The sequence below is a fragment of the Gobio gobio genome, assembly GCF_949357685.1.
Source record: "Gobio gobio genome assembly, chromosome: 18".
NCBI classification, from domain to species: domain Eukaryota; kingdom Metazoa; phylum Chordata; class Actinopteri; order Cypriniformes; family Gobionidae; genus Gobio; species Gobio gobio.
The window spans coordinates 16442324-16464760 of NC_137111.1; the positions used below are offsets into that span (position 1 = coordinate 16442324).

The 22437-nt window shown below is 37.8% G+C and overlaps 1 protein-coding gene across 1 annotated transcript in view; it reads left to right on the top strand.

Annotated features, from left to right (window-relative positions):
- prkceb (protein kinase C, epsilon b) overlaps nucleotides 1-22437 on the top strand; it is a 156535-nt gene that overhangs the window by 113921 nt on the left and 20177 nt on the right. The window contains exon 11 of the mRNA XM_079842791.1: nucleotides 9300-9454. Within this exon, the coding sequence (XP_079698917.1) occupies nucleotides 9300-9454 (155 nt within the window). The remainder of the gene's footprint in view (nucleotides 1-9299; nucleotides 9455-22437) is intronic.

A 22437-nucleotide genomic window follows, 5' to 3' on the forward strand; every position in this document is an offset into this window, starting at 1 on the left:
CAGTCAGATTGCGGCTGCTCACTTTGTGACATCTGTGTATAGGCAGCCGTACCTGTCTCCCCTTCAACTGAAGAAGACAGAATACACACAGTCCGCACATATCACAGTCCTTAATTCACCATTTACATGTGAGAAGTAACTCTTTTAACGGATCGAATTCGGCATGTGTTTGCTTGTCTGCACCATTAACGAAATGCGCATTAGTGATATATGGATTTTTTTATTTGTTGTTTTATCTGTCTTTTTCTTTCTTGTGGAAGGAGGAATTTATTCCTGACGAATAGAATTCAGTGTGCTACTACAGCTTGTTCTCACAAGCAAAAAACAAAGATTTTCTTTTTTATTGAACTGAATTCCTAGAAGATGACTGAATTCCTAAAAAAAAGATCTGTCTTTGTTACATTGTCATTAGGGGTTTTACAGAGTGAAGAAAGAAGAGTAGGTATTAAGTAAAGGTATTTTGCACTGAATGTGATTGTATGTGACGGCAGATTATTTACATTGGTCTTGCGGTTGCAGTTGATAAGTATTACTGTAATCCAAAATGGATGGATGGATGGATGGATGGATGGATGGATGGATGGATGGATGGATGGATGGATGGATGGATGGATGGATGGATGGATGGATGGATGGATGGATGGATGGATGGATGGATGGATGGATGGATGGATGGATGGATGGATGGATGGATGGATGGATGGATGGATAGATAGATAGATAGATAGATAGATAGATAGATAGATAGATAGATAGATAGATAGATAGATAGATAGATAGATAGATAGATAGATAGATAGATAGATAGATAGATAGATAGATAGATAGATAGATAGATAGATAGATAGATAGATAGATGACAAAGCAGACCCCCCCCCTCAATTACAATAACACTTGTTATATAATATTATACGTAATATTTTTAACTCCCTACCCTTTTTGGCTAAGCACATAGCAAATGTTAAAATGGTCTTTTAAATGTTTCAATTATGTTTTATGATCATGCATTTGTTTTTGTTTGTTTTTTTAATTTGGGAAGTTATCATGTAGTTAGAACGTTGATATATAGAAATATGTCAGAATGAATATATACTATATATTATATATACAGTGCACCCGGAAAGTATTCACAGCGCTGCACTTTTTCCACATTTTGTTATGTTACAGCCTTATTCAAAAATTTATTCATTTTTTTCGTCCCTCAATTCTACAAACAATACCCCACTATGTGTTCAAGTTTGTTTGAAATCTTAGCAAATTTATTAAAAAAAAAAAATGAAAAAAAAAATCACATGTACATATAAGTATTCACAGCCTTTGCCATGACTCTCAAAATTGAGCTCAGGTGCATCCTGTTTCCACTGATCATCTTTGAGATGTTTCTACATCTTGATTGGAGTCCACCTGTGGTAAATTCAGTTGATTGGACATGATTTGGAAAGGCACACACCTGTTTATATAAGGTCCCACAGTTAACAGTGCATGTCAGAGCACAAACCAAGCCATAAAGTCCAAGGAATTGTCTGTAGACCTCCGAGACAGGATTGTATCGAGGCACAGATCTGGGGAAGGGCACAGAAAAAAAATTATGTGGCATTGAAGGTCCCAATGAGCACAGTGGCCTCCATCATCCATAAATGGAAGAAGTTTGGAACCACCAGGACTCTTCCTAGAGCTGGCCGCCCAGCCAAACTGAGCGAACGGGGGAGAAGGGCCTTAGTCATGGAGGTGACTCTGTGGAGAGAGGAGAACTTTCCAGAAGAACAACCATCTCTGCAGCACTCCACCAATCAGGCCTGTATGGTAGAGTGGCCAAACGGAAGCCACTCCTCAGTAAAAGGCTGCCTGGAGTTTGCCAAAAGGCACCTGAAGGACTCTCAGACCACGAGAAACGAAAACAAAAAATCTGGTCTGATGAAACAAAGATTGAACTCTTTGGCCTGAATTGCAGGAGGAAACCAGGCACCGCTCATCACGTGGCTAATACCATCCCTATAGTGAAGCATGATGGTGGCAGCATCATGCTGTGGGGATGTTTTTTAGCGGCAGGAACTGGGAGGCTAGTCAGGATCAAGGGAAAGAAAAATGCAGCAATGTACCGAGACATCCTTGATGAAAACCTGCTCCAGAGCGCTCTGAATCTCAGATTGGGGTGAAGGTTCCTATTCCAACAGGACAACGACCCTAAGCACACTGCCAAGATAACAAAGGAGTGGCTACGGGACAACTCTGTGAATGTCCGGCTCTGGCCCAGCCAGAGCCCAGAATTGAACCTGATTGAACATCTCTGGAGAGATCTGAAAATGGCTGTGCACCAACGCTCCCCATCCAACCTGATGGAGCTTGAGAGGTCCTGCAAAGAAGAATGGGAAAAACTGCCCAAAAATAGGTGTGCCAAGCTTGTAGCATCATACTCAAAAAGACTTGAGGCTGTAATTGGTGCCAAAGGTGCTTCAACAAAGTATCAAGGAAAGGCTGTGAATACTTATGTACATGTGATTTTTTTGCATTTTTTTTTATTTTTAATACATTTGCAAAGATTTCAAACAAACTTCTTTCACGTTGCCATTATGGGGTATTGTTTGTAGAATTGAGGAAAACAATAATGAATTTAATCAATTTTGGAATAAGGCTGTAACATAACAAAATGTGGAAAAGGTGAAGTGCTGTGAATACTTTCCGGATGCACTGTACATATTTATAATTTACAATCAGTATAATTGACAATTGAAATATAGATAGCTGAAGTTTCAAATAATTCTATTGTTTGTTCTTATCATAAGAAACATGCCCAGCTCATGTTTAGCAACATTTACAGTACACTAAGAGTATAAATATCCTGTTGTTATCATATTTGTGTAGCATCAGGTTGCATCCATGTGAGGAAATCAGAATACCTGTGTAGCATTGACTTACATGCTAAGCCCTGTTTACCCAGCGTCTGTGTTTTTTCAGCACCTTCTGCTACACTGAGCTTAATAAGCTTTTCTCTGTATAAACATTCCTCTCAGAAATGTGTTCTCAAACACAGTGTTTTATATGAAACATAGTGACATGCTCAAACCTGTGATGGACAGAGAGAGAGACATGGTTTCTACAAATAAGCGGTGTAAAGAGGCTTATATCTGTTGCTCAGGGAGAGGAATTCCTACTGTAAAGACAAGCATCATTAAATGAAGAGTGACAGCTTCTTGGCCAGAGGAGCGTCTGCTAGCATTGTGTGTGGATTTACTACTTCACACGAGCTCACTGGGTCTATTGGACTATTTGAAATTGTCTAGAATAACTCTATTGTTGAACTTCCAATGCCAATTGTGTGTATTATATTTCTGACAATCGCTGCAATATTTGTTTATTTATTTGTTAGGGTTTTTTTTACCTGTATAAGGACATTTTATTTTTAACCATAACCATTCTATTTTTGGAAGATAAATACTTCTACTGAATCATTTAAAAGGGCCTATAATTATTATGTTTTTAGTTTGACCTTTTCTTTAGCATGCAATTTACCTGTTTATGCATGTGAACAATCTACAAAGTTACAATGCACAAAGTTCTTCCTGAAATGCCTCATCTGTTGTCCTGCCATTATTTCCGTTATGTAGCTATGTCACCATGTGACATATTTGCATAACTAGTGCCTTCTTTATTTTTAAAACTACTTCTCTCCAGTACAACCACAACCTTTTGTTGTGTTCTCACTGTTTCTGCTTTCACAGATTGATGCAGGTCAATGCGTTAACAGGCATACAGTTTTTACCATGATGTAGAGAAAAGTTCAAGCCACAATATGTCATTTTTCACCATTAGAGAGGTTGCTTATTCGAAACAAAGGCGTAGCTTGATGACGTCTGGATTTCACTGAGCTTTTATTATACCACAGTCGCCGCTTCCGCTTTTCCCGGTCATACGTACGCAGTGCTGTTTTATCATATTAGATACATTATTTGAGTGTGTTGAAAGTTATGTTATAATGCTTCTCTGTGCGTTCGCTCAGCAGCTACTATGAGACACTTGTTGCACACTGCAGTAAGCTAGATTGATATTAGGCATGGTAAAACATGGTACTTGCTGTAAATAGACAATAAGACTAACTGTGTTAAGCTATATAACAATGATTAGTTTTCTGTTGATTAATGTATTCAAACAGTTGCTCACCTGTCTAATAACACACATAATGGGCCCTATCTTGCACCCAGCGCAATTTACTTTGTACACCGACGCATGTGTCATTCCTATTTTGCACCCGCGCAAAGCGCGCTTTTCCCTCCACAGAAGCACGTCGCTAAACTAGTGAATGAACTTGCGCTCCCTGGGCGGTTCAGCGCAAAAAAGGAGGCGTGTTCCGGCGCAAACAATCCCTGGTGCTATTTTGCTGTTCCATTAAACAATTGCGCCACTGACCAGAAAAAACCTAGTCTAAAGTCAGTGGCGCGTTGCGCGTTGTTCATTATGCTATTTTAAGGGCGCATGCTTGACCATAATGTATAGCGTGCACAACGCGCATACACTTTGCTCATGTAATCTACACAGATGCAACAGTTACACTAAAAAAATATTAACACATGAGATGACGGAAATCATTGTGGTGTGCCACGAAGATGTGAAAAAATAGGCATAAATCTAGCTTACAAATGATTCAGGCTAATTGTAATAATTAAGGATAAGACCTGTTTGCCCAATAGTGGCAAGACATATATGTATATAAGGACATCTGACAAATTGGTTTGTCCGTCAAGAACCAGGAAAAAAAATCGACTGAAAAACTGAAAAAACTGAAAGACTGATAAAAAAGACTGTGAAATCACCTTTACCATAATGTACAACATTACAACTTCACTTCTCTGTCTTTCACTGCTCTTACAAGAACATCAGTCTCCTCGGCTGTGAACCGCTCCTGGCGTGCGCCTGGTAAATACGGCATAATAATAGCAATCCATAATGGAACTTGCGCACCTGCTTTTAAAGGGAATGTTGGATGACGCTCGGATTGGTTTATTCACGTTACGCCCAAACCACACCTATGAATAATGAAGCTACTTCAGACCAACCCATTTTAGATTTGCGCCGGGCGCAAGAGCCATTTATCCCGCCGGGAAAATAGCAACAGCGCCGAGACCCGCCACAAAGTTACTTGCGCTTCGCGCTTTGACACTTGCGTTTCAGATCGTTAAAATAGGGCCCATTATATTAAAGCGTCTTTGGTGTTTCCATGGTTTCTACAAACCGGAAATCGAGGGTGTCAGTGATAGGCGACGCATGGACACGGTCCGTGTCCTGGTTAAAATAGCTTATTTTTCTGGATTTAAACATTTTTGGAAACATTTGGGATAATGTAAGTACACTAGTCAACAAAATATATAACACTGTTCTAGTGGTTTTTGGATATTTTAATCCAAAAATCTTACATATTTTGCCTTTAAAACATCAAACCTGAAATGTTAGAGACATAAAAGTTGTGCTTGCAAAGGTGGTTAAAGTCGATCAGCTGTCTATATCAGACTCGGGCTCAATGTTATGCTGAATGCTAGGTGTGTTTGACTTGAAGTAGCACCTTGCAGTTGTACCGCGAGAACGATTAGAGAGCAGACGGCTCTGTATGCTTTAGAATTGCTCTTGCGGTACTTTGATGTCATACACCGATCGATCTGCTCAGCGGCGCTTCAAGTCAATTCACCTCTTGTATCGAATGACAGCATGCAAAATAAGAATTGTATTAGTGGCCTCAGACTTCTGGACCCACTGTATGTGGTTAAAACACACCCGTTCTTAGCTTTGGACTTAAAGATAAACATTCTTGATTAATGTCCAGGGCCACACACACACACACACACACAACACTCTGTACTGAAATTATAATTATTTCCTGTTGCTATCAGCTTTATAAAGCTGGTCATTTGTTAAGCTAGTGCGGAGTGTGGTAATCTCACTGTGGGGAACGACAATTACCATGAAGAAAAGTGTGGCACAACTTCAGCCAACACCAGCTAACAGAAGAAAGCTCACACTCAGTTTTTTTACTCCTTTCATTTAGGTGATACATTTTTCATGTTTCTTTAAGGTTAAAGTGTGTCTTGTTTGTGTTATGTAAGTTGTACTTAACACTCATTCATACGTAGCGCAGATGAAGCCGGCTGATACACTCTGTTAGACCGGCTTGTTGGGTCTTGGTGGTTATCTGGCGATCAGGCCTTTTCTCTTGCATGGCGCGGGACACCAGTATCTGTACATTTCTAATTAGAGACAGGAAATGTTTATTGGCATATGATTGGGTGGGCCTTTGCTGTAACTTTGGGCACATTTTAAACAAACTATTTCAGCATCCTGTTTAAATTCGCTTTCATAGCAAAGGGACAGGCAGGGCAGACTGGCCCACAATTACTTAAGATTACAATTAAATCATGATTTCAATGTAAAAATATCAGCATATCATTCAAATCACCAAAGTGAACCAGTTGTATGAGGCTTGTAATGTCTGAAAATATCACCCACAGTTCTCTTTGTTTGTTATTGTCTAAATTCTGAGACAAGACATGGGTATCAAGTAATATGGTATTAGATTGATTGAATATTGAAGGAAATATTTTCCACAACCCTTTTTCACTCCAAATAAAACAAAATTAACCTGCAACATACAAAATACAAAAAATGTCAAGTCGAGTCACCTTTATTTATATAGCGCTTTTTACAATGCAGATTCTTTTAAAGCAGCTTCACAATGGTAGCAGGAAAATAATGCAACAGAATTTAATAGAAAGTAATATAGTTAAATATTTAGTGTCCCCAAATGAGCAAGCCAAAAGCCAATGGCAACAGTGGCAAGAAACCAATGTCCATCAGGTGACATAATGGAGAAAAAATCCTTGGGAGAAACCAGGCTCAGTCGGGGTGCCAGTTCTCCTCTGACCAAACGAACCAACGGTGTATGATTATGATTCAGGAAACATTACAAATCAGAAGTCATATTAGATCGGAACAGTCAGAGTAGTTGTCCAGTTCCATCTGGTTGAAGATCGGAGTCATCACGCAGGAGACGGGCTTGTTGATGTCGATGAGGCCTTCACAGGGGAGAGTCTAGTTGACACAGTCTCTGCTGACACTTCAGGGCTGCGTTTGTCGCGTCTAGGTGCAGGTCCACCATCTGATCTGGATACGGCCCGGATACGGCTGACAGCAGTAAACCTCGGGATAAACAGAGAGACTAATATTACCGTAGATTACATTCTTTTTATGATGTAACGGGTACATCAGGTGTTATGGAAAATGTTCCCGGTTCCGGCTGACCTAGTTGATGCAGCCTAACAATAATTTAACTGATTTGAATAATATAAATTGATAATGTTCTATGTGTATGCCATAGTAAAGAGATGTGTTTTTAGTCTAGATTTAAACTGACAGAGTGTGTCTGCTTCCCGAACAGTGCTAGGAAGACTGTTCCAGAGTTTAGGTGCTAAATAGGAAAAGGATCGACCGCTTACAGTTGATTTTGATATTCTAGGTATTATCAACTGGCCAGAATTTTGTGACAGCAATAGACGTGATGGAGTATAATGCGTTAAGAGCTCGCTCAAGTACTGGGGAGCTAAACCATTTCGTGCTTTAAGTGCAGTAAGGTTTGTTGTTATGGGAAGAAGGAGGCGGGAACCTGCGAACGTTTAACAGACTTTAATAAAATAAATAAATAAAATTAAAGTAAAAGCTGTAGCCCCTCACGGTCGATTGCCACATACATACATACATACATACATACATACACAAACATTAAAAAAACACAACTTGAAAATCCAGGCCTGGTCCTCTCTCGTCCTGCACTGATGTCGCTCCTCCTTATATGTCTCCGGGCTCCCTCATGAGAGGACTCGCAGGTGGTGCTCATTCTCAATCACTCACCGGTCCCGCTTGCTCCTCCCATGTCCCTCGCCAGAACCGGGCTAATATGGTCATACTTCCTGGTTCTTGTAAGAACTCGAGCTGCTGCGTTTTGGACCGGCTGGAGTTTATTTATTAAAGGGTTAGTTCACCCAAAATTGATTCATAACGCTTCGAAGCTACATGATGCCGTGTTTTGAAATCGGTCATCCCTATATACAGTAAGTCGTTATTTAGGGTTTTTTTGCACACATAAACTATTCTCGTCGCTTCATAAAGTTATTGTAGAACCACTGTAGTGAGATGGACTTTGTAACAACGTCTTTAGTACCTTTTATGGGTCTTGAGAGTGTAAAGACCATTGTGCCAATGGAGGCCTTTCTGAGCCATCGGATTTCAACTAAAATATCTTCATTTGTGTTCCAAAGATGAACGGAGGTCTTACGGGTGTAGAACGACATGAGGGTAAGTAATTAGTGACAGAATTTTCCTTTTTGGGTGAACTAACCCTTTAAGCAAGCAAGGCAACCACCCAGTATTATTAAAAAACACTCAATGAACTCCTTTTTTTAAACAATTCAATCAAGTAGAATTTTTCATCGTTGGCTACTTTTTTGGAGATGTTCGGTGGTAAACAGATTCTTCTCCACGGTCTTCATCATACAGCTACATGAACTATGATTATGTATGTTTGTTAACAGTTCAGCATATTTCCTGAGCCAAAATGCATGTCTGCTGACTAGGACATGAGTCACATAGCTGAACTCGCAGTATGTGTGGGTTTGATATACATCTTGATTCTTGAAACGATGTGCATGACCCACTGAAGATAATGAGATATGTTCTATTCAGCCGAGCAGGGCAATGGGTTCATGCTTTCTTAGAACGAATGGATGCTTCTAGGCCTGTGTCTCCTCTCATTGACTCTGAACTTCCCAACATTTATATTCTATTCTATACTGTGGCCTGTTTGTCTTTTAACCCCAGTTGCGGTTAATTGGTGGATTTATTTTCTTTTGAAAGTGCATTCCCCTATGTCTAAATCCTTTATGTGAGGCTTTATGTGATATTTTTATGGTGTTTGATTCTGTTAAAGGATCTTGAAAGTTGTGGGCGCATCACTGTATTAAAAGGTGAATGGAAAAATGGACTCTTATGAGATATTTCTTTGTAATGTTTCAGTCAAAAACAGTCAAAATTTTCATCTTATGAGTTTTGAATCTATATTAATCAGTCTAATGTCTCTATCACTATCATGTCCAGCTCAAAAATCAGTAATATGTATTACCAAAAGCGGTGTTTACCAAAAATAGAAGTTAGAACCAAGGCTTCCTCGAAATAATCTGAACTGGAACTGGAATGGTTGAATGAAACATTTAGAAAAGTTATTGAGTATTGAACCTGTTTCTTCTTTTTTTTTTAATCTTCAGGACCGTTTGTTCTTTGTCATGGAATATGTGAATGGTGGAGACCTAATGTTCCAGATCCAGCGTTCACGCAAATTTGATGAAGCTCGTTCCCGATTCTATGCTGCTGAGGTGACCTCAGCCCTCATGTTCCTGCACCAAAATGGGGTCATTTACAGGTAAATTCATTGCATGGCAATTGACCACTGTAAATGGCCAAAGGTCAAATAACATTCAGCCATTGTTTGTTTTCAAACCGCAAACTTATTCCGTTTGTCTCACTGATAGACATAGCATCATTGTTAAGTAACCAGAAGAATGGAATGTCTTGAACCATCTAAGCCAAAATACCATTGTAACACACAAAAGATGCTTTCCAAATTTTGTGAAATTTTAGCCTGTTCATTTTTGGACTGAAAATTAGTCATCCGTTCCAAGTGTTTGCTCAAGTTTAATCCGGAATCCAGATCATTTATTTTCTTGGAGGTCTGTCACGCAATCCTGCACAGATTAGGTCTGAAGCGAATCAAATGAGGTCTGTATCACATGAACTAGGTCTGGCACGGTGCGTTGTATCTTTAGGAACTATTTTGCCTAGAGACAGGAGCCCTTGTCTGCCTTGTTTACCTCAGGTTGTTTACTTTGATGAACTATGTGCAATGATTTATTCGTTCCCAGACAGTTTGTTTACCCTCTCAATTGTGTGTCATTAACCACACACAACGGGTAGTGCTTCTGGGGCTGGAAGGTCAGGCTTTCCTTGGGATAATTTTTATCCAAGGCTGGCTTCTTTTTAATGTAGAATCCATCTTTTCTGTATAGAAGCATCATAAGTAACATGCATGTTGTTTATGTGCAGCTTTATTTTGTAGTGTTTACGTTATGCATAGAATGCATAAAATTGTATGCATGATGCCAGCAGTACAAAATAAAGCTGCACGTAAACAACATGAAAACCTATGATGTTTGTGCACAGAATGACAAGTTGAATCTGTAAAATTACATATGGATCTGGAATACCGCATACATACTTCAATAACCGACAAAGTAACATGGCACACAAACAGGTTTAAATACAGGACTATAGGGATCACATGACAAAAACAACCAATGAGAACAAGACACATAAAACAAGGGAACCAATCAGAATATGACACATAACTAAACCAACCAATAGGAACATAACGCATATGACATGATCACATGATGGGAAGGGAATCACATGACAAGACCAAGAACTGAAACATGACTATGAAATTACAAAATAAAGGACATGAAAACATAACGTGAAACAAAAACCAAAACCAACCGTGACAGCCTGCAGTACAAAATAAATATGCACGTAAACAACATGCAAACCTATGATCTTTTTGGACAGAATGACAAGTTGAATCTTTAAAATAACTTATGAATCTGTAATACATTTCATTGTAAAATTATATGCATGATACAGTACAAAATAAATATACGTGTAAGCATTCTATGATGAAAATGACAAGTTGGATCTGTAAAATGACATATAAATCTGTAATACAGATTACTCTGTCATTGTACTGTAAAATTGTATGCATGATGCCAGCAGTACAAAATAAATATGCACATAAACATTCAAACCTATGTTTTTGGACAGAATGACAAGTTGAATCTGTAAAATGACACATGAATCTGCAATACAGATTCATATGTATTTTTACTGTACAATCGTATGTATGACGACAGCAGTATAAAACGTAAACAGCATGAAAACCTATTCGTTTTTTGACAAAATTACTCGCTGAATCTGTAAAATGACTTATGAATCTGTAATACAGATGAATTTGTAATTTCACTGTAAAATCATATGCATGACGACAACAGTACAAAATAAAGCTGCACGCAAACATCATGCAAACCTGTGATGTTTTTGGACAGGATGATTAAAAAAGTAAAGTTAAATCTTAATATTTGTCATTTCATTCTAAAATCGAATGCATGACACCAACACAAAAGAAAGCTTCACGTAAACAATATGCAAACTGTACACATTTTTGTACAGTATGACTAGAAAATGTAATGCAGATTCATTTGTAATTTTACAGATTTTGTAGCTGGTTCAATAGAATAATGTCGCACAATGCTGAGAGCCCAAGTCATCATGACCCCTTCTTGCTGTCGCCCCTCTGGCCCTCACTGAACCCAGTGACCTGGTCGTTTCCTCACCCACCCATTCTCGGCCTGGTCCTGAGCTCTTTCTGGTCTTGGGCAGGAAGAATCTCATTTGGAGCTTAATGTTGTATTGAATTAAATCCACCTCCTCCCCACAATGGCCTTCCTGAACCCAGACTTTCAGAGGCTGAAGGAAAATGAGGAGTTCTTATGAACTTAGGACACTTAAGGCGAAGAGGTCAAGCAGAGGTCCGGTGGTTCTAATTACACTGAGTTTATTATTTTCCCCCTTAAATTAACAATAATCTCTGCTGTTAGCTACTCTAGAGACTCATAAACCATGTTACTGGTATGTTCAACAAAAAGAAAATGTAACCATTTGGTCATATGAACTTTATATGGATTGCACGGTAAAAGAAACCAAAATGTGAATTACAACATGGAACTCGTCATATTCGCCAACATTACAGCCTGATACATGTCGTCCCCTTGGAATTATAAGGTTCTATCTGACTATCTATCTGGGGACACTCAATTTTTCAACTAAACATTGAAATAAATCTAATTAAAAAACTAAATTAACCATTTAAACTAAATTACTGATCGAATTATTGATCTAAAGTCCACACTGTCACTGTATGATAATTGAAATGAACTGTTGACATCAGCGTTTTTTCCAGAATGGCTATACAGCTGAATAAAATTATGCTGCATTATTTTCCTGTTTAACACTGTAAAGCTGCTTTGAAACAATCTACATTGTTAAAAGCGCTATATAAATAAAGTTGACTTGACTTGACTTGACTATCAAAGTCTATCTTTGTCAAAATATTCTTATTCTGTGACAACAAACTTGTTTTTTAAGTTTTTAATTTTTTTTAACTTTTTATTTAGAAAATAAAAAGATTCTTTCTACACAGTCAAATGGAATGCAAAAACTTTAAAGCTCAATATCTCCAAACCAGTCAGAATGCAGATAGAACCTTATAATTCCAAGGTGGCGATGTGCTAAATGTGAAATAGTTTTTTCTCATAACTCATTTAAAGCACCAAGTGAGTTCCCTGAAGAAGAAAAAAAACTCCATTCACTTCATAAGCAAGATCTATTTAAGAACACAGTGTGTTGGATGACTGCCATGACATCCATTCATGTCTCTTACCCACCTTACAGTCGTCTGACCCCTTGTTTATGCTTACAATCGCTGACCTGATGTTTCTTTGGCAAGAAAGTAGACGGGATGTGATTCAGTCAATATGAATGGCTTATTGTGTGCTATAAGAATAACAGTATACACACATACACCTCAGATCGGCTTAGGCGCCAGTTCCGTCAATTACCTGATGATGACGACTAGACCATGAAACGCTGGACTAGCGCTCCACCCTCAATGAAGTTAATTTTAAGCACAACGCATGCTGGGAGATTGATTGATCGGAGGGCTCATCTAATCTGGCTCTGTCTTTGCTCTAGCCCAACACAGGAAAAAACAAAGGAAACATAAACTGTACATGTACTTCATACAGGAGATGGGGATCACAAAATATTAAGGTGTTCTGGGCAACAATGTCTCACTAGGGACATAAAAACATTTCAATCTGTCTGTGTGAACTGTGAATATACTTTATAAGGGAAATTGTTCAATACTGTGTAGAGGGCAGATTGGGGTTATTTGTCACATTGAAAAACCTACCTCACATTGTATCTATGGAACCCACACTGACATACAGCGAGTCACTTTTGATCAATTGAATACATTCTTGCTGAATAAAAGAACTAATTTCTTTCAGCAAAATATTAAAGTTTTGAGCAGTAGTGTGAGTGTGTGTGTGTATATATATATATATTAGGGATGCAACAATACAGTTAGTCCACGGTTCAATACATACCACAGTTTTCGGTTCGGTTCTGATTGCTTGTCACATCAGTTTTTTGCTATTCTTAGGCAACAGGAACAGCAAGAGGTTAAGGAGAAAAAATACTATTTTTTATTGAAATACTCTTTCTTTATTTTACTTAAAAGAATTGAAAAACCTTACTTAAACTAAAAACTTTACTTTAAAAAAAAAAAAAAACATGTACACATTCCTAGTGTATTGCATAATATAAAATAATTTACACTGGCAGCTCAGAGCTGTACAGCAGCATTTAAGTATGAAATTGAATGAATAAATGTAAAAATAAAACACTACATAGACTTCACAATAAAATGTACATTGATTCTTATTAAAGCTACTGTATTAGTTTTTCAGTCAAGAGCAGTGAGTGATTTTCTCTTTGTCTTTTGTTGTTGTATTAACATTAAAGGGATAGTTCATTCAAAAACGAAAATTCTGTCATCAAGAAATGAATACAGGTTTGGAACAATATTAGAGTGAGTAAATAATGACATAATTTTAGAGGTGAACTGTCACTTTAAGGACAGCGTGTTCACTGGCTGCGCTGCTGTCATTTTAAGACCTCCGTGCATCTAATATACAGACACACACGATTTTATTTTCACTTTAGACATAACCAACTGTGTTTATGTTAACCTTGTGTGTATTTGACAGTATTAGCGCAGTAAGACGACTACTTAGTTCAGTATTCACGTGTTTGACAGGCGTTTAGTGCGAGCGCTCAGAAAATCGCATGTTAAAACCGCGCATGCGAGGCAAGGCTTTAAAACCTTTAAAACGCATGCAAATAATGAACTTTCTTGATTGTGAATAACTAGTGTTCCGTTAGTATAACTCTACCACTAACGTGTGATGTGAATGTATGTTGCGTTGTTCAATATTGGGATGGAGGCAAATGATAGAATTTGTAGAAAAATAATTAATTAAATGCAAAACCGAGAAAATCGCATTTCACAAGCGCGTATTGAACCGTGAATGCCGTACCGAACGGTTCAATATTATATTGAGAATTGTGGCATCCCTAATATATATATATATATATATATATTAGTGCTGTAAATCGATTAAAATATATTAACTAATTAATCAAATTTTTTTCTGTAATTTGTCACGATTAATCACGATAAAAACATTGAGACAAAAGACTTTTATATTGTAATAATTTCACAGTTACTCTCCAAATTAATGTAGAGACAATATTTTAAATATTTGTTTAATGGCATCTTTTTATGAATGAAGGCCAGTATCACTGATACTAATACTGGTACTGATGTCTCTTTTATAGACAGTTTCACTGTGTGATTCAATCAGGCTTCAGTATTTTGGATAAAAAAACGCCCGACTTCTAAAATCACATGATGCAAATTATGTTAATGGCGCAGCTTCACATACTTTTGTAATTTATTTGCGTTAAGTGCGTTCAATTATTTTAATGCGTTAAGGATTTTGAAATGAATCGCATATGGGTAGGTTTAAAGGTTAAGTTTGGGGTTAGAGGCTAGAAAATGTCATTACCTCAGCTCAAAAAACATTATGACTATGGAATACACTACCAACAGTGTGTGTGTGTGTGTGTGTGTGTGTGTGTGTGTGTGTGTGTGTGTGTGTGTGTGTGTGTGTGTGTGTGTGTGTGTGTGTGTGTGTGTGTGTGTGTGTGTGTGTGTGTGTGTGTGTGTGTGTGTGTGTGTGTGTGTGTGTGTGTGTGTGTGTGTGTGTGTGTGTGTGTGTGTGTATTTTGTGTGTCTCATAATTGTATTTCTGTCATTAAAATATATATTTTAATCCGAGGTAAGTTGTGAAAGGGTTTTGTGTGTGTGTGTTAGTACTTGAAAATGGAGTTTCCATTGTGACAGTGTAGCACATGGCTTCCAGTCTGATACCACATTGATTTTAAAATTGTGCTATTTGTTTCTAAAGCCCCCAACAATATAGCCCCTCAATGCCTCAAGCTGTGGAACAGCTTGCCATTATCTGTTAGAGATGCTCCTACGGTATCTGAGTTCAAATCTATGCTAAAAAAAATCATCTTTTCTTGTGGTTTTAACCTTCTGTAACTGTTTTTGTATTATGTGCAGCACTTTGGTAAACCAAGGTTGTTTTAAATGCACTAGAGAACATGCCTCATGATTAAGTTATTGTGTTAAATGAACTATAAGTAAGCTTTTTTTGTTGCCAGTATTTTAAGGTTTTTAAGGTTTAAATGGGGTAAAAGGTTTGACAACGAGCTCTGATTGAGCCGTGAACCATCATCATTGTACCTTTGAGCGAGACACTTCACCTCAGGTTGCTCGAATAATAATGTCCTTGTAATGGGTTCAAGGCAGAGCTCTATGACGACACCAAATGAAACTTGCGAAAATCATTTCTACTGGCAATAAATACAAATTCCAGATTATTCTCCCTTTTTATCTTGCCTCATTTTAGGAAAGCCCTTCATTGTAGGAGACTTGCATGTCAGAAAAGCTCTGTGCATGGCAGAACCGTATTCCCTCCCATATGAACTAATTCTACCTCTTTGTGACCTGCCGCACATTCCAGGACAAAAAAAAAAAAAAAAAAAAAAACAGAATGCAGAACATTCTAGAACAAAATGTGCAGGTGTAGTATTCTCCTCCCTATCGATGAAGGACATGGTGGCAGTTTTGATTGAAACCACAGAAGTTTGATCTGGTTAAAGAGGGCATGTTTGATCTTGACTTCCCTGCTGTTGATTGCAAATGGCTGGTTTGGTTGTTTGTTCAGATTCACTGCATCTAAAAATAGATAGTAAGAACAGGTGGCATAGATGTGGCTCATCTGCTTGATTACTCATCTTTTGTTGACTTGTAGCTCTTGAGGGATTTTGTAACGGTGTAACATGGGTGCTGTATTCTTGCTAGGATAGGTATGGCACAAATGGGCTGAGACTTAAAGGGATAGTTCACCCAAAAACGAAAATTTTATGTTTTTCTGCTTACCCCTAAGGCATCCAAGATGTAGGTGTCTTTGTTTCTTCAGTAGAACACAAAATAAGATTTTTAACTACAACCGTTGCTGTGTGTCACTCATATAATGCTTGTCAATGGGGTCTAATTCTATTAGAGTAAAAAAAACATGGACAGAAAACTTCAAATTAAACCCCGCGGCTCGTGACGACACATTGATGTCTTAAGACACGAAGCGATCGGTTTCTGAGAGAAACCCAACAGTATTTATGCAATTATTTCACCTCATATCAGACGAATGTCTTCAGCTCTCCAGACTGTCTTCACTTCCTGCGAGTGAGGTCAAAATTCCGGCCGGGTCATAAATATGTATACGTAGATGCCTCATTCGAGCGATCCACGCAGGCACTAATGCGGAATCTATGTATATATCTATGACCCGGCTGCTATTTGACCTCACTCGCAGGAAGTGATGGCAGTCTGGAGAACTGAAGACATTCGTCTGATATGAGGTGAAATAATTGCATAAATACCGTTCGGTTTCTCTCAGAAACCGATCGTTCCGTGTCTTAAGACATCAATGTGTTGTCACAAGCCGCTGTCTTAAGACATCAATGTGTTGTCACAAGCCGCGGGGTTTAATTTGAAGTTTTCTGTCCATGTTTTTTTTACTCTAATAGAATTAGACCCCATTGACAAGCATTATATGAGTGACACACAGCAACGGTTGGAGTTAAAAATCTTCATTTGTGTTCTACTGAAGAAACGAAACACCTACATCTTGGATGCCTTAGGGGTAAGCAGAAAAACATCAAATTTTCGTTTTTGGGTGAACTATCCCTTTAAAAGGGCTTGTGATGGAACATGTGAGCTGGTAGTTATTGTAGTATTTCCACACCTTGTACTTGCGAGATCTGCTTTGTGCGCACTTTGCGCTTTCACATGAAAAGGATCATAAGATGATTGAGGTACTGTTCCTTTTCCTAGAATAAGTATCATTGTGATCCTCTTTGTGTAAGAGCTAATTGATATTAACCCAAGAGCACATTGAAAAATACGCTCTTACTTTAGTAAACAAGGTCCTCTATGTACTAGGTGTGGACTAAGAGGCTCAGTTACCTTAGCCCCTATAATTACTAATCACTGTAGCCTTGTGCGCCAGTTGTGTTTTGCACTGATTGCAAAACACAATGATTGGTTGATGTTATGCATTATATATTCTATTATATTAATTAGGTCATGCAAACGTTGCTTGGTAACCTTCCAGGAGTGCCCAACAACCTTAGTAGGAGAGCGAGAGCGAGAGAGAGAGAGAGAGAGAGAGAGAGAGAGAGAGAGAGAGAGAGAGAGAAGCATGTAGGCTATTAACTAACTGTAAGGAAACATGGAAACTGCTCCTGAATAGAATAAACTGGCTCAAAAATGGGTTGAATACATGCGGTTCATGTATGTCTTCTTTAGTCTGTTGGCTCTTTTGGTTTTTTACTGGCACACGTCACTTACACATTTTGCACTTACTGCAAGTGTTGAGACTGTTTACATATTTGTGCCCATATGTACATTTTATGTACTGGTTTTATTTTTGAATTAATATTTTCTAAAATTATATTATGTTTTTGTTGAGTTATTATTACACAATACTTTTTCTGACCTTTTTGAATCTTGCCCCTGACAAATAACCCAAATTACAAAAAAAAGACTAAAATTAACACTAAAACTAATAAAAACTCAACTAAAACTAAGCATTTTAAAAAAATAAACTAGCAAACCCACTTTAAAAACTATTTAAAACTAAACTGAATTTGAAAACAAAAAGTCAAAACAAAAATAAAAACTAATGGTAAAATGCAAAACTATAATAACCTTGACATGAACTGGAGCGTGTCTCATAAATAAACCGAAACTCAGTAGGCTAGCCTACTTGCCTCACAGACATAAGAAATATGTGTATAGAAAGCTTGAAATGGCCACTTTTAATTTGAAACGGATAGAAACAGTCAAGCAAAGCGCCTGCACATTCACGCGAGCAGCTCATGATACTCAGAGCGTTTCTGTTCAAAATGCTGTACACTCCGTGAGTTTAACCTGCATCTTTAGATTACTCCTGACTCCTGAGTATTTAATTTAAGTTACATACATTTTGTTCTTGCACTAATATGTAGCCATTTTGCACTTTGTTAGTTAGGATAGTTTACTTAATTAAATTAGTCTGACAGTCTTTGCCATTGAAATGACTGGGGGAAAAGTTTCTCAATAAACCTAAACCTGAATTCACCCAATACTATTTGAAATCATAATTACATTGCATTATGTTGCTTGACACCCCAAATAGTATAACATTCTTCATTAACAATTTATTTGTTACAATGTCATTATAAAATAAAAAAATTATAAAATAAAAGTAGTTTTAATGTAGCTAGCTACTTTTTGATAGTAACTTGTAGTGTAGCTAACTACTTTTTCAAAAGGGTAGCTTGTATGTAACTTACAAGCTACCCTAAATGTATCTTAACTACTTTAACTTACAAGTAGCTTGTAGCTTGCAAAGCTACAGTTTCAGAGTAGCTTGCCCAACACTGCGGGTATCATCAACATACACTGTGAATTACACAAATCTCTCGTCATAACTAACAATAAACAAATATATACAGTCTGTATGCCTTTTCGGGGGGTGCTTAATAAACTGGTAAAAGTTATATCCGTAAAACAACTGATGAAATCTAATAAAGTGGGTGTTCTCCCTTTCATTACTGCTGTGACCAGTATTTCTCTATAAGAACAGTTGGTCCTAATCCATCCTTGTGTAACAACTTTTTAACAAAACCTCTGTTTTGTTTTGTCCCTACATATTGACCCTCGTTCACAAAGCAGTCTGGTGTAAAATGATTCGTGCATAGACAAATTTAGGTAAGTGGGGATGCATTCTCTTCAAAAACAAAACTAATCCACTGCACCTTCAGCGGCTCTGATGTTGCGAGTACATGAAGACTGTTATGTGCACTCGTCTATGCTAATACGGCAGAGTCCATGAAGGGGTGAAAATAACAGAGTTTCGACAGCATTGGCAACACTCTACTAGAGCAACTCTTTGTTGCGTACGGGGCAGGGTTTATGTAAATGTAAGGGTTTGTGATGTCACAAACCCGAGAAGAAGCTCGTTGTAGTCCCTACCAGCCGATTGTTGTAGTCCTTAAAAAGCGATTTCTGTAAAAGAAAATATCTCTCTTGGACATTTTAGACATAATATTGTCAGTATTGTCTGTTTTGGCTCTATTTCTCCAATATTTCCAAACAAGCACAGCAAAAGAGTTACGTTTCTCTGCAGCAAGAAATGCACACTGGCATTTCGTCACTAACCAATCCGGGGTTTTGAATGAATTGGTTCAGTGATCCAGTCACTTGCTTCAATACAGAATGTATCAGTCATTTTGAACAAATCAGTTGAATGAATGCTTCATTCATTAAGACAGTAATTGATGAATAACTAAAATATGATTTGCTTAACCATTACTGCTTAACCATTACTGTTCATTTTAATTTAACTGTTCATTTTAATCATGTCCTTCTTTGGTTTGTTGTAATGGAATAGCTTGTTTGTGCTTTTGAGAAATGCATATTTCTCAGCTCTTTAGCACATTTGTTTTTAGTACATGTTGTTGTGTACGTAATGGAAAAATAAAATCACTTCTCAGGATTCACTTGAAACACAGGAAATGCTCTAAACTGAGTCTGCTGCTGTTTTCCTCTCTCTGTCTTTCTCTGCTTGCCTTGTCTTCTTACGGTCACTACTTTCCTCCAAATGAAAGGAGCTCTAGTAAAATGTAATACAATAGATCGTCATGTCTTATTGCTGCTGAGGTTTCCATTCCACCTATAATGAAAAAGAAAACGTTCATTGTTTTTGTATATTTTTACGAAAAAGAAATATAGAAGTATTTTAGAAACTTAGAAATATCAGCGAATCAGCATCATAACTTTGCAGAGCTATTGGTCTATATGAAAAATAAGGAAAAACATTTTAAAGGTCTAATAATAATTTCATTACGTTTACTAGTATCATGAAATCAATGAACAAATTACACATATCAGTTTAACACAGCAAGAATAAAGGCGTAGTTAATTTTTTGTCCATTCGTCTTTTAATTTTTGGTCTACATCATATTCTTCTGTGCATGCAATGTATTATAAAATCATTTCTTGTGTAAATTATTGTCCCTTTAGCCCCAACAGCAGGGGCACTTTTTACATCAAATACCGTACTTTTATATATTCTTCTGTTATTGAAAAACTGTTCTTTACCATGAACAAAACTGCAGAAAAAAATTCCTCCCAGCCCTCAAACTCTATTAACGCTCCCTCTGCAGCACACAATGTAGCGGGCTAACACACCTGGTCAGACACACCTTGTGGTTCAGGCTCCGGGTGAAGACTCCTTCCGTCCTCGGTCCAGGTTCGGACTCGTCAGTCGCGGTAGGCTGAAGTCCGCAGTCTGCGGTGGGCTCTTGTATAATCTCCATTTAAGATGACACGACTTAAAATACATTGTTGTTGTTTTCTAACATGTTTTTAATTGTTCACCTTTATTCATAAAATCACTCTAAAGTTTATTTTAACCTCAGCGTTTTGAACAAATCGTTTGACTGAATGATTCAATGACTCACTCGTTAAAGGGTTAGTTCACCCAAAAATGAAAATTCTGTCATTCATTTCTCACCCTCATGTCGTTCGACACCCGTAAGACCTCCGTTCATATTCGGAACACAAATGAAGATATTTTTGTTGAAAGCTGATGGCTTAGAAAGGCTTCAGATAGGCCTCCATTGGCATTCTGTACATTTACACTCCCAAGACCGATAAAAAGGCACTTAAAACGTCGTTACAAAGTCCATCTCACCACAGTGACTAATTTTACGATGCGACGACAATAGTTTTTGTGCGCAAAAAAAAATCAAAATAACACCTTTATCCAACTTGTTCTTGTCTTCCGTGTGTGCCTCCACGACGCATGCGCGAGAATATGACGCAGATCCGGCGCTCGGACACATGACCCAGAAGGGATTTGTTTACAAGCAGAGGAAGACGCGCGTGTCTAAACTGTTGGATTCTACATTGATCGTGCTTTAGGTCTTGGCGTAGTTCTCAAAATCGGACTAAAGTGTGCATTTCATGGATTCCCGAACCCCGGCGCTACGTCATTTTCTCGCGCATGCGTCATGGAGGCACACACGGAAGACAAGAACAAGTAGGTTAAAGCTGTTATTTTGATTTTTTTTTGCGCACAAAAACTATTGTCGTCGCATCGTAAAATTATTGTAGAGTCACTGTGGTGAGATGGACTTTGTAACAACCGTTTAAGTGCCTTTTATGGGTCTTGGGAGTGTAAATGTACTGCATGCCAATGGAGGCCTATCTGAAGCCTTTCTCAGCCATCAGCTTTCAACAAAAATATCTTCATTTGTGTTCCGAATATGAACGGAGGTCTTACGGGTGTCGAACAACATGAGGGTGAGTAATTAATGACAGAATTTTCATTTTTGGGTGAACTAACCCTTTAAGACAATGATTTGACAATGATTATGTTTTATATCTAAAAGTATAATTTCATTATGGTTAAAGATATTGAATGCGTAGATTGTGGAACACAGAGTATGTTACCTAACATCCTGGAAAATAAATCCAAAAACGAGAGCAGCATTCACTATTCATGCACTTCAAAGGGGACAGATAAGAGCAGCCAATGTAGCAATGTTATATAATCTATATCAACAAATGAAGCTCACTGGATAAATTAAGGTCTCTTTCTTGGGAAAGAGAGGAAGAGCGACGTGACCAGGATGCATTGGAAGGTAGACTACTGTAGGACAGGAGTGGATAGAGACAGAAATAAGAGACAGATGGCGAGATGGACAATTCTGGAACATCTTGTGATGTAGAAGAGCATGTGGGTAGAGGACAATAGAGCAACCGTTCACGTCTCATGAACTTTCTTCCCCTTTCTTTTTATGCACATTTAGACACACCTAAACTTCTTTATTTTTTATTTTTGCTCACATTTTGAAATGAATCTTACATTTGTATTAATCTCAAATAGAAGTATGTAAATTATGTGGAAAAATAAAACTATAATTACAATTTATTTAAGCTACAGTAGTGTCCAAAAGTGATGTCCGGCTTAGGAAAATTGACATCTTCGCCCT